The sequence below is a fragment of the Palaemon carinicauda genome, chromosome 4, assembly GCF_036898095.1.
Source record: "Palaemon carinicauda isolate YSFRI2023 chromosome 4, ASM3689809v2, whole genome shotgun sequence".
Classification (NCBI taxonomy): Eukaryota; Metazoa; Arthropoda; class Malacostraca; order Decapoda; family Palaemonidae; genus Palaemon; species Palaemon carinicauda.
In genome coordinates, this window is record NC_090728.1 from 50,519,580 (window position 1) to 50,533,422 (window position 13,843).

The 13,843-nt window shown below is 38.6% G+C and overlaps 1 protein-coding gene across 1 annotated transcript in view; it reads left to right on the plus strand.

The window, feature by feature from the left end:
• The window catches only part of Arl6IP1 (ADP-ribosylation factor-like 6 interacting protein 1), a 49,373-nt gene extending 35,583 nt beyond the window's left edge, over positions 1-13,790 (plus strand). Inside the window, exon 6 of the mRNA XM_068372248.1 lies at positions 8,188-13,790. Within this exon, the coding sequence (XP_068228349.1) occupies positions 8,188-8,351 (164 nt within the window). The 3' untranslated portion in view covers positions 8,352-13,790. The remainder of the gene's footprint in view (positions 1-8,187) is intronic.
• Positions 13,791-13,843: the final 53 nt, after the last annotated feature.

Consider the following 13,843-nt stretch of genomic DNA (forward strand, 5'->3'; position numbering starts at 1 on the left):
TAATGTTTTGTTTATATGCGACCTTTCCTAAGAGTAGGCGGTCCTAACTTGGAAACCGAAGTTAATCAACGTTGAGCCCTTTATATCGTAATTAGCTTTTAAAGAGCTAAGGATTTAAAACTTTTTAAATGTAATATTTTATGAAAGAATTTCTTTTGATAGTCTTCGTACTGTTTTCAAAGATGAACTAACGTTTAGTTTATTTATGCTACGCAGTTGTTGACGTTCAGGACGTTCAACATGCGCTCTATCGTTACGATAGAGAGAGAGTGTATCACGGTTTCACTTTGCAGTAAGAGTAAATCGATTCTGACGTTTTGTTCATTCTTTCTTAGCTTAAATGTTTTAAATTCTATTTTAAAGGAACTTTTTATTTGAAAAACCTTTCAGTTTTTTCCTTTAGTCAAATAACATGTTTTTTTGACGAAATATAATTGGGCTCTTCTCTTAGGTGCGAAATCAAGAGAGAAAGAGAGAGAGAGATAGAGACGGAGGGAGAGAGAGGAGAGAAAACGTTCCGTTCAAGCGGGTAACGTTGTTCTCGAGTTTCTCTCGTCCCTAGTCTCTGTACGGGGAGGAAGGATAAAACGTTTTTAGTTTTTTATTCTCGTCCCCAGGCTATGTGCGGTGAGAGATTGAAAACGTAGTTTATATGAACTAGTGTTTAGTCTCTTTCCCAGCCACTGATTATTTTACCTTAAAATATGTTTTCTGTTTTTTGCTGGTATTAATGAGCTTGCATTATACGACTGATTTCGCAATTACTACCTTTTAAGGAAGGGTAGAATTGCGTGTTTCAGGTAGAAATCAGTAAAAGTTTCGATTTCAGTGAAATAAGTGCAAAACAGAAAATCGAAGTGATAAAGTGATATGCGCAAAGTGTTACAGTGTTGCGTCCGAGGGTTCGTCTGTTCGTGCCTGTCGTTCACCTAGTCCGGGACCTCTTGCATGCTCCCAAGCCCAGGGGAGAAGTAATGTCAAACGACTTATGGGTTCGAGAGGCCTTGATCAACGAACAGACGTTTTCCCTCTATGGTATCGGGTGTATCTTACCAAGATCTCCCCTACCATAAGACGAGAGAGACGTTGTTTCTCCTCGTCATCCGAAGGCTTTTCGCATAAGAAACCTGTCACAAGGTTTCGAAGCCCTTAAGCGAAAGTCAGTCCTTTCAGGACAGGTCCAGCGTCCTAGTTACAACCATTAGGACAGCTCTGACCCTATGCAGTCATCGGATAACTGCTCGCCGCCTAACAAAAGCGTAACACAGACTCCGAGAGTCTTTTTTTGTTGGCAAAGTGTTGCGGTCACAGACGTTACCCTCGTCTCTTACCACAACCATTTCCGTTGATCCTTAATGGGTTGTATGGCAAGACATGCAGTATATGCTTGCCTCCCTTATGGATGACTATTCTGCCGATTAGTCCGTTGAGTCTAGCCGTTTATCTCATCGATATCCTGGCTTTCAGCCAACCTAACGTTCCTTTGTGCTTACTGTTGACGTTGGCGTAGCTTAGTCACGTCAGTCAGGTTGTTTAGAACCACACTCGATGCGGTCTCGTGTGGTTTTTCAGCCGCATTTGGACGTTAGGCCACTTGCTGATGCTCCTGTTGACGTTCAAGACGTTCACTAACAATCGGAGTTGACTTGTTTTGACGCTGTGCGTCAACCTCCGCATTCTAGAGTTGTTTTGACTGCTCAGTCTAGGCAGTCAAAGCAGTCTCGAGTGGACGCTGTGCGTCCTCACACACCTGTTGTGGTTGACAGTTCAGTTGTTGACAGTTCACAGACTGTCAAGCAGTTACATGACGTTGCGTTCTGGTCCGCTACTAATGCACCAGTGAGTGTGGACTCTGCTTGTAAAGCATTGCCACCACGGTAGGTCTCTCCCTTGCTTGAGACTCAGCTTTTATCGGACAAGGTTTCTGTAGATGAGGGAGTTGCTGTTCCCCCTCCTACTGATATTCCCTTGAGGACTCTGTCAGATGGAGAGGAGCCTAAGCTGCTTAGCCCCCTATGGACTTTAATTAAATCATGATGATTTTTTTTAAGGATCTTTGTCCGGATCTTTTTGTAACTGCTGCTCCTCGTTCGCCTAAACGTCAGAGCTTACACTAGGCCTAGCTACTTCGAAGCCGTTGTTTTTAAGCTAGTGCTCTCTCGCTCTCCTAGACAGCTTTACGTTGGCTAGGCGACTGGTTTTTCACCAGGAGGAGTTTGGGGGATACAGCCTTTGCTTTCCCTTCTTTTAAACTGGTTTATAGAGCGAGAGTCTGATATGACACGAGAGAAGTGCTCGACTTGGGAGTTCATGCCTCTGCCCAGATAGACTTCTCAATTCTGGTAGACTCTCCCTGGCGCCTGGCCAGGAAACACTCCAAGTTTTTACAGGTCAACTTCACAGCGAGCCTTTGAAGTTTTGCTGTACAATTATGTCATGCATAACAAGGCTTTCAGGGATGGTAAGCGGTACCTCCTCAGTCGCTAACCCCGTCTGTTGCCGCACCTGCTCCCGTAGACCCTAAATGGGCTTTGCTGCAAGACATGCAGTCCAAGCTTGCGTCCTTGATAGAGGACTTTAATGCGGAGAAGGTTGCTACTGAACCTTCTGGCCAACAACCTTCCAACGGGTCGGTTGTGCGCCCTGTTGACGCTGAGGTAACCTACTTGCGTCTGCCAGTTGAGGTGGTTCCTACACCGATGCGACCCAGTGTGGGTTGCCAGCCGCACGTTGACGTTAAGCGACGCTCGGAGGTGGTTGTTGACGTTCAGGACGTTCAACAACCAGCAGAGGTGACTTGTTTTGACGCAGTGCGTCAACCTCAGCAACCCGGTAGGGTGTTGACTGCACAACCCAGACGGTCTAGACAGTCTCGGGTTGACGCTGTGCTTCCTCGCGCACCCATGGTTGTTGACAGTTCACAGACTGTGCAGCAGTTCCATGATGTTGCGTCCGGCTCCGTCACGCATGCACCAGTGCGACCGGACTCAGCGAGCCAGACGTTGCCCACTCCGTTGCCGTTTCCTCATCAGTTTTCGGATGAGGAACCTTCTGATGAGGACGTTGCTGAACAACAAGACGATCAGCCCCCAGAATAGATCAAGCCCTGCTATCCATCCAGAAGATGCTGAAGAAGGAACGTTGCTCAGTCAGGCTGTGGATGAGTCTGGTAGGGACGCTGTCATCCGTGGAACAATTTGTGTCACTAGGAAGACTACACCTCCGTCCTCTTCAATACCATCTAGCTTTTCACTGGAAAAAGGACAAGACGCTAGAAGCGGTCTCGATCCCGGTTTCCGAAAAGATAAAGTCTTGTCTGACTTGGTGGAAGGACAATATCAACCTAGAGAGGGTCTTCCCCTGGCTGTTCAGACTCCCAACCACGTTCTCTTCTCGGACGCATCGGACGTGGGCTGGGGCGCGACACTAGACGGTCGGGAATGCTCAGGACTGTGGAACTCGAGTCAGAGGAGCATGCATATCAACTGCAAGGAGCTGTTGGCAGTACATCTGGCCTTGAAAAGCTTCAAGTCTCTCCTTCGAGGCAAAGTGGTGGAAGTTAACTCAGACATCACCACGGCCTTGGCGTACATCTCCAAACAAGGAGGTACCCACTCACTGACGTTGTACGAGATCGCAAGGGACCTGCTCATCTGGTCAAAGGTCAAGACATCTCCCTAGTAACGAGGTTCATCCAAGGCGACTTGAACGTCATAGCAGATTGTCTCAGTCGGAAAGGGCAAGTAATTCCAACCGAATGGACCCTCCACAAGGATGTGTGCAAGAGACTTTGGGCCACTTGGGGTAAAACCATCCATAGATCTCTTTGCAACCTCGCTGACCAATAGGCTTCCAATCTATTGCTCTCCAGTCCCGGACCCAGCAGCAATACATATAGATGCTTTCCTCCTAGATTGGTCACATCTGGATCTCTACGCATTCCCACCGTTCAAGATTGTCAACAAGGTACTGCAGAAGTTCGCCTCTCACGAAGGGACAAGGTTGACGTTAGTTGCTTCCCTCTGGCCCGCGAGAGAATGGTTCACCGAGATACTTCGATGGTTCGTAGACGTTCCCAGTAGTCTTCCTCTAAGTAGACCTTCTACGTCAGCCACACGTAAAGAAGGTACTCCAAAGCCTCCACGCTCTTCGTCTGACTGCCTTCAGACTATCGAAAGACTCTCGAGAGCTAGAGGCTTTTCGAAGGAAGCAGCCAGTGCGATTGCTAGAGCAAGGAGAGCGTCTTCCATTAGAGTCTACCAATCGAAGTGGGAAGTCTTCCGAGACTGGTGCAAGTCAGTTTCTGTATCCTCGACCAGTACCTCTGTAGCTCAAATAGCTGTTTTTCTCTTATACCTGAGAAAAGGACGATCCCTTTCAGCTCCCACTATCAAGGGCTACAGAAGCATGTTGGCATCGGTCTTCCGGCATAGAGGCTTAGATCTTTCCAAACATAAAGATCTGCAAGACCTCCTTAAGTCTTTTGAGACCACCAAGGAGCGTCGTTTGGCTACCCCTGGATGGAATTTAGACGTGGTACTAAGATTCTTCATGTCAGACAGGTTGGAGCCGTTACAATCAGCCTCCCTGAAAGATCTCACTCTTAAGACTCTTTTCCTGGTATGCTTAGCCTCGGCTAAAAGAGTCAGTGAGATTCATGCCTTCAGCAAGAACATCGGATTTTCGTCAGAAAAAGCCACTTGTTCGCTGCAACTTGGTTTTCTAGCCAAAAATGAGCTGCCTTCTCGGCCTTGGCCTAAATCTTTCGATATCCCCAGCTTATCGGAGATCGTAGGCAATGAACTAGAAAGAGTCTTATGCCCTGTTAGAGCTTTTAAGTTCTATTTAAAGCGTACTAAACCTTTACAAGGCCAATCTGAAGCTTTATGGTGTTCAGTTAAGAAACCATCCTTGCCTATGTCAAAGAATGCTTGGTCAGACTTTATCAGATTGTTAATACGAGAAGCTCATTCACATCTGAGTGAGGAAGACCGAACTTTGCTTAAGGTGAAGACGCACGAAGTTAGAGCTGTAACAACTTCCGTGGCCTTTAAGCAAAATGTATCTCTGCAAAGTATAATGGACGCAACCTATTGGAGAAGCAAGTCAGTGTTCGCGTCATTTTACTTGAAAGATGTCCAGTCTCTTTACAAGAACTGCTACACACTGGGACCATTCGTAGCAGCGAGTGCAGTAGTGGGTGAGGGCTCAACCACTACAATTCCCTAATTCCTTATCCTTTTAATCTGTCTCTTGAAATGTTGTTTTTTTATGGGTTGTCCGGAAGGCTAAGAAGCCTTTCGCATCCTGGTTGATTTGGCGGGTGGTCAAAGTCATTTCTTGAGAGCGCCTAGATTAGGGGTTTGATGAGGTCCTGTTGTATGGGTTGCAACCCTTGATACTTCAGATCCTAGGGGTCGATCAGCATCCTAAGAGGATCGCGAGGCTCCGTAAGGAAGACGTACTTAAAAGGCAGAGTAATTGTTCAAGTCGACTTCCTTACCAGGTACCTATTTATTTTGTTTTTGTTATTTTGATAACTTCTAAAATGAAATAAAAAACTCTTAGCTCATAAAAGTGTAAACATATATTGCTGGTCTCTACCCACCCCCCTGGGTGTGAATCAGCTATATAATCACCGGCTAAGTTAAATATTGAAAAATGTTATTTTGATAATAAAATAAATTTTTGAATATACTTACCCGGTGATTATAAATTAAATGACCCTCCCTTCCTCCCCAATAGAGACGCAGTGGGACGAGGAGAAAATTGAGTCTTTGTTTACATTGAGTACTGGGTATCTGGACGACAGATGGCGCTGTTGGGCACACCCGCAACCTGTGTAGCGATCGCTGGCGAGTTTTTCCGTAGAGTTGTCTGTCGAGCAACAGAGTTGCAGCTATATAATCACCGGGTAAGTATATTCAAAAATTTATTTTATTATCAAAATAACATTTTACAAATTGCGTCAAATTATGTATTACTAAAACACTAAAACCTCTTCAAGAATGTAGTTTAACATATCTATGATTATCACTGCAACATTGTTGCAGTACACGATAGTTTCCTTTACTCATATTTTCTTCATAAAGTTGACAGAGCTAGAATGGTATCTAAACTTAGATCAAACTAGTTTTAGTCTTGCCATGTTTGATTGTCAACGAATGCAGTGAGGTGTAAAGTAGATTTTCTACTCTACCTTGCTTAAACCACAACCCAGTAGTCCAGTAGCTTGAAAAAAGTTACAGCTCAACAAATTACGGAGCATTTCCAGGGTTTCATCTTTAGTCTTTCTGAAAAAGTCTTATGCATCAAGAGTGGATGCATATTTGTTAAGTCTAAACCTGATTTTGGAATGCGCAAATAGTCCAAGTGTTGTTGTTCATTTCTGAAGGAAGTTTTGCCTATTTATAGCAAGTTGGTTGTCATAGTCTTACTGATTGATTATACAGTGCAGTATTCTATTTCATCGGATGATTTAAGATATTGATTTTAGAAGACATTTTTGTTAAAAGAAGCAACTCAACACTGAATATTAAATGAAATAACTTAAAATAAAAAATGGTGCTTTTTTTAGTTAAACATAAAAGTACTTTGTTAGATTGTAATATCATTGTAAGAGTGTTTTCTACCTATGCTTACATTTAAAAATCTGGAAATAACCTTGAGAACAATAACATGGATTTACATATAAATTTAAGAAAGACTCCTAGAATATATAAAGTTCCTGAATAAAAGGTAATAGGCATATGCAAATGTTTTCCTACCCATGTTTTGGCCTTCCATGAACATAACACAAAGATAAAGGGGATTCATTGCAATGTGGAAATTAGAGGTACAGTACAGTATAAGATTTTCTGAGCAAATCTTTGAAATATTCTGGGAGAAAAGACTAAAGATTGTCAAAATGGATTCTTTCCAATTTGGCTTCATGCTGGAGAGATCAATAACAGTCTTTATAACAAAGCAACTACAAGAATGTTACAATACCTAGGAAAAGAGGTTGTAGTAAATTTTTGTGGATCTTGAAAATGCATTTAACAAAATATTGAGACAAATGATAAGAGGGGCATAATGAAAGCAGACTTTACCATAAAGACTCATTTAGTTATGTCATTCGACCATAAGACTAGATCTGGAGTGAAGGTAGTGCCAGTGGTATCAGATGGGATCGTGATAAATATTGTTGTCGATCAAGGACCAGTGCCGAGCCTTTTGCTGTTCATCGTAATGATGGGGAAAGCTACAAATGTCCCCAAGTAGCTACTTTTTGAAGGTTAGCTAGTGTTAACAGGAAAATCTGAAGAAGTTGAGGAAATGTTTAGAAGATGGAATAATGTAATGGAAGGGGGAGGGCTTATAACGAACAGGAAAACAAAGCTCCGATAACGAGAAATAATCAAAACAAAAGTACAACTGGGATAGTAGTCATCTGGCACTTGTAGGAGAGGTGAGGTGATGAATTTTCTAAGTGCACCATTTATAACAGGGGGTTATAAGGTAGTCTTTATTAAAAAATTTACATGGAGTAAGAGATTTCAATGGCCGTTATTTATAACGAGTATTAAGAAAGTAGGAGGGTTGATAAACTTTTTTTTTGACAGATGTTGAGGTCTTGGAATGGGTAAGCTTTTCTTTTGCTTTGAGATGTACAGGACAGTGGAGCACAAGTTGGCAGACACTGCTGAATAAAGATAACCCATTTGTAAAGAGAGCAAACAATTATCATATGGAAGAGATTTTAAAAATGTGATTTTAAGGTTCATGCCTGGAGCAAGATTTTTTTAACCCTTTAACCCCCAGGCTATTTGGAAATTTCCAACCCTTAACCCCCAGGGGGTAATTTTTTTCCCAGCACATTTTGCAGTATATTTTTTTTAAATTGCTCTAACAGCCTTAATTTTTGTCATAGAGAGGTCAGGTTGGTCTCATTCTCTTGGAAAATGCCTGAATTTTTTCAAAAAATTATCAAAAATATGAAAAAAAAATTTTGTATAGCATTTTTTTGCAAGGACGTACCGGTACGTCCATGGGGGTAAAGGGATGGCTTTTGTGAAACGTACCAGTACGTCCTTTGGGGGTAAAAGGGTTAAGATGTTTTAACTTTTTGTGTGTGTTACCTTGATTGTTTTTCAACAAGCAGAGTAGTATGGTTAATTGTGGTATACTCATTTTTCTTTTCTATAGTTACAGTCATTGTTCTACTTCCTGGGATGAAACAACATGGCGTTCTACAGAAGTACTTTTCGTCTGTCCTCGAGACTTCAGCAAATTTGTTGAGGAGTTCTGTTGCTGCTGTTCAGGGAAGCAAGACTGCTGCAAATGGGGACTCGAGCAAAAAGAAGGAGTAATTTTGAAGGGGGTTGGGTGGAGTAAATTTGTCTTTTATAAAGTGAGATTTTTTCCTATTATGGAAAGTGGTGAAATTTTTATTGGATTTCCTACAGTATAAAACATCTTTTAGGGAGTACTTTTGAACATTTCTATGGGGAAATATAGTTTTGCCAATGCTAGATTCCATCACTTTTGTTATTACATTTTGGGGAGGGGCCAATCATTATGTGTCCCTCTTGAAATTTCTATGTATAGACATATTTTAACATTGCAGGTTTTTTTAGTACTACTGTATTGTATTGTACCATATGAATAGACTACTGTATGTCACTGTAATTGTAAATGTTGTCTGCAAGATTTTTGTGTGTTAGTCATAATTGGATAAGTTTGCAATAGGTATAATATATTTTGTGTGTTGAAACAAGAACGAAAACCAGTGCCTAAGTTAGCCCTTTAATGGTAAATAGTAACTTTTAAAATTAGTTTAATCATTGGCAAAGGAAACTACAGTCGCCCTATCACCCCAAACTGCTGTGTGCACAAGGAATATTGACTTTAGCAATATGCTTCATTTGTGGAACAAATGATGCAGTTAATTGGTATTTTAAGTTTTTGTATCATTATTCTTTGTTTATCTGCTAGAGCTGGAGTTAAATTTTTTATTTTGTTTTTTAAACTGACCAGCTTTTGACTATGCAGAAACATCAACTGGATGTATGTTATTTTAGTGGAAGGTCAGTCAATATTATTGGATTTTCAACTTTAGATACCTGTGAATGGCCTAAGGCACAGGATTTACTATTATAGTCAATGCAATACAAGTGGCCATATATATCGGCAAACATAGAATTTATTCTATAGGAATACAAAGACGTAAGTAGAAAGGGGTAAAGTCTTTAGAAAGTCTTTAGAAATTTTATGAGTGTATGAGAACTAGGAGTTTGAACCACCAAACCATGCACACACATACCACCTGACACTCGCTCTTACATTCGTAGGAGATAAAGGTAAAGAGGCAATGATAGGTAAAAGTACGGGTTGGTTAAAAGGGTGCATTCTCTTCTTTTCCATCTTAGCTAGTGTTCTCGTGCCCTTCTTATTTATTTTTCTTTAAGGAAGTCATTGCATCATCAGTAACTATTAAATTATTAAGTTTTAATCTTTAATATATCTCAAACATAGTGACAGATTTTTATGTGATGGGAATCTATTTGCCTATTTTCTTTCATAAATATTCTAATCTGTGATCTGCTTCAACAACCTCTCGACTTGCAATTGCTGCATCTCTTTTGCAATCTCTCCAAGGATCATGCTTTATATTATCGAGCTTTAGTCCACAGCTTTTTGTAAGAATAGTTCATACAGCAGGTGTCCAAGTTTTCCCTTTTAGAACCATTAATACATTTTTTGCACTATGATCTTAAGCGAACATACGTTATTCATCTTTGAATAGAGCTTTCATTTCATTCCATGTCTTTATAAATTTTTTTTTCAGTCATGGTTAGTAGTGTTGTAGCCTATGGTAATCAGAGAGGAATAGTTGTTAGTTTTTTTTTATAATGATTTTTTTCTTGTTTCTTACATAGTAAGGTCCCAGGGCATTCCTGTTTAGGTTTGATTTTTCATGTGGTTCCCAGGTCTTTGCTTTACATAAGAAATCTTAGTTTCTTTGATAACTTGAAAGTTAACATCTTTCATAATTAGTTTTCACAAAAAGGAAATCTTGTCTTCAAGAAATATTAATTTGTTTTTGGGATCTTTAGTGAAAGGAAACAAAGTTTTGAAGGTAATTGATGATTATAATGCATGCAGAAAATTTAGTCTGGACAAAGTTCACGAAGTTGAACAGCTTAGAGGGAAAAGATCAGCAGAACTGATGAAAAGTAAATGGCAGAAAGTAATGCAGGTGACACCCAGAGCCGTGTTGCCTACAATAAACTATGCTTAGATAAATGTAGGGGTTGCCCCTTAATGGGCTTTAGGACAAGTGGGTCATTATTACTTTATATTCTTTTTAAATATTTCAGTTTTAGAAATTGATTTCACATTTATTATATATTATGATGTCTAGTTGAAAATATGAAAAGGAATAAATATCAGGGAAGGTTAATAAACTTGATATATGTAGGAAGGAGGAACATGCATACTGTATAGAAATGACAATCTGTTAAGGGAATTAAAGTAAGCAGCTAAGTTCCATAAATATTAGTCAATGAAGTAAAAGTTACATGAAGTACGCATCTATATAAGAAAGCAAAACAGTCAAAATGTTTATTATTGTTTTTCACATGCTGCCACAACAACATTGGAACTTTTAAAAATAAGAAAGATGTATAGGAAAAAGGAAAAACTGATAATGATGGACTCCAAAGATTTTGCAATGAGTAAATGGACAGTGGTAATATTTCTGAAATTATTTGAACTTTCCACAGAATTCTGTTGGACGCCCAATATTCGCATTGTACTTTACCTCTGTTCCTACTCCCTTCCTTCCATCTTGTTGTCTAACCTCTTAACTATTACAGTTGCACCCCACCTTTGTGCCCTGTTACCCAAATTCCATAAATCTATAAAAGTAATTTTTAGCACCAGCTCAAAATGCCTTGAAGTACTTGGAAATAATTAGTTTGTATATAAGATAATGTAGAACATTAAATTTAGAATATTAAATTTGAATAATTCTACTGTCACTACTGTACTACAACTCCCTGTTAAATTAGTTTACTCATCATATAAAAGGGGTTTTCCTTGCTAGTGTATTAAGAAGGTATCTATTTTGCTTAAGCATAAGAAGGGTACAATGTTTGCAGTTTAAAAACTTGGGAATGTCTAACGGGAAACTGCATATGTGGAGTGCTTTTTTATGACTGATAAAAGTGCAGTATTGGGAAATATGAGTACAGTAATTTTTAGTTTGAATGTCTTTATTTGTTTGGTTTGAAGCCAAGTTTCTTTTATTTTTGAAAGGAAGGCCAGTTCTTAAATACAGTACTGAAGTTGAAAAGTCAAGAATTTGTTTTGTGGATTACTCTTGCTATGCTGTGTAGTCAGTCTTCTTCAGATTCAAAGACCAAGAAAATTGTCTCTTGAGTTTTGTTGTTTTTATTTTTTGGGTAGCTCAATTTTCATGTTTATTACTTTAATGATACTGTTTTTTACTTTTTTGGGGTAGCTCATTTTTCATATATATTATCTTAATAGTATTCTAATACTGTATATTGTTTAGTAACTTTACCTCATTAGCAGCTATCAGAGTATAGTATGTAGTTGTGGCGAATTTATTCTTGGCAACAGGAAATCAAGTCATCTACATAACGAAAGGCATTGGTACCCAGTTCTAATTCATGTGTTCAACTATTTGACTCATAGGATTATTCATCTGGAATGTAAATATTTGTATGGTGGAAAATTCATGGAGATACCACTGAAAATGCTCTTTTAAAACCCTTTACTCAAGGATAATCATGACAGTGATGTATCTAGTATGTGTACTCAGAAATTTATAGTCATATTTGGCAGGTAACAGAAATGTATAGTAATGTCACTCAGTGTTTTGTCGGGACCATGTACAATCCATCTAACCTCGCAGTATGTTGGACTGTCCGATTGAAACGGCACTTCATACAGAAGTCCAAGACATGGGAGTCGGGTTTTGTGCATGAAAGTGGAGCTGCATAAACCTAACTCGTAATTTCATTGACCCTAAAAATGTAATTTCTAAATTGAGGAAAGGTGAAGCAGCAAATTTAGCCTTTTATTTTTTATTTGATATTTTTTTTTTTATTATTTATGACAGACATATAGTAGTAATTGCGGAAGAGGGTGGATTTTTATGTTAGTATGATGACAGGATAACATCCTTACAATTTGTAGTCTAAAATATGAGAGCATGTATTTTATTCACTCTTCATTTGTGGCTGTGCTTGCTTTTCAATAAGTATAAGTTGTAGTGTTGTTTGGCCTTATGTATTTATCATGTGGCAAAAAATTAGTGTTCATTATTCTGTCTTGTAAGTCTTTTGCAGGTAGATTATGTTTGTGCTTTCATTATTTCCTCTCTTATGTAGTGATATTTTTACAAGTTAATTGACAAATATAAGATTTTTATGATATGTGATTCATATACAGATATAGATAAATATTATATTATATACAGTACTGTAGTATATTTGCTATATTAATTAGAATTATGCTGTACTTGTAGGTAGTATTCTTTAGAAGTTGAGGATGATGATGGTACAGGATAAGATTCTGGTTTGAAGTACAAAATTAAAAGCGGGAACTTGCGTGTGGTTAACGTACAGTTAGGATTGTTCATCTCAAGGATTTTAATTTTTAAGCTGGTGTTCCATTAGCTTTAGCCTACAGTAATTAAGGTGAAATTTATGTATAACTTTAGTTGACAGCATGCATGCCCTTCCCCTTTTTATGGCATGTGACAAAGACAAACTATTTTGTATATGTTAAGATATTTGTTTGTTTGTGAATCATCACCTTTTAAAAGTTGAAATGTCTTATTTAACAGCAGTTAAGGTATTTCTCTGGCAGTAGGATCCTAAGGATTTACAAGAATAATGCAAACATCTCTCAGACATTGAAGTTTGAAGCTTTTGATGAAGTAAGGTATCTGCAGATAAAGTATTAAATTTTCCCTACGTATTTTTAAGACCAAAATTCTTAATGTAGATGAGTGAATTGCATTCTTTAGATACAGAATAAATAAGTAAAAATAACTAAAATTACATTGTATGTTGTTAGGCCTTTAACATTTGAACTTCATCTGTGGGAAGTCACGTCAGTTATATATCATATCATTTTTTTTCAGTCGTAAAGGTTTATGTTCCTGGATGATGGTTACTTTAAAATCTAGAGCGCTTCCTCTTTTCTGAAAAAATTTACTTTTTGGCTCATTATGTAATGTGTTCACATTGTAAAAATTCAAGCATGGGGAGTGGACGCAACCAGAGCTGTCAATAGCCCATTGACGTGTTTCGTTAGAATCTCTTTGTGATATATTAGTATAGGTGTGTTGAAAAGTGCTGTGACTTAAGAATAGGCAAGATTTTCCAGCACTGGTGAAGGAGAGATGTGCTCCATTTTGAAGGAAATTTTATATTGCTTTCATGTCATATATGGTACAATTGTGCAGTGTAGCTGTTGTAGATAAAAAGAATTTATAAAATCGACTGCTGTTCTCTTCCACATTTTTAAGGGTTGAAGATGAATTGATGTGTGCTTTCTCTCAAGCTACCGAGATATTTGGCAATATTTCTAAAGTCAATATGTTTTGCAATGTTTATTTTAATCCATTTTGTTTTTAATAGATGTGAGCAAAAAACACACGCAGTCTCTGTTCTGCTAGTCACTCTGGGTATTCAACCCAGTTAATCTAATGGTATGTTATGAGTAAAGTCTTGAATGTTATCTGTGTCTAATATTAAATGCATGGATTTACAGGTGTTTTTGAATTCCCTGCATAAAAGCACATGGTGATACATATAGGGTGAAA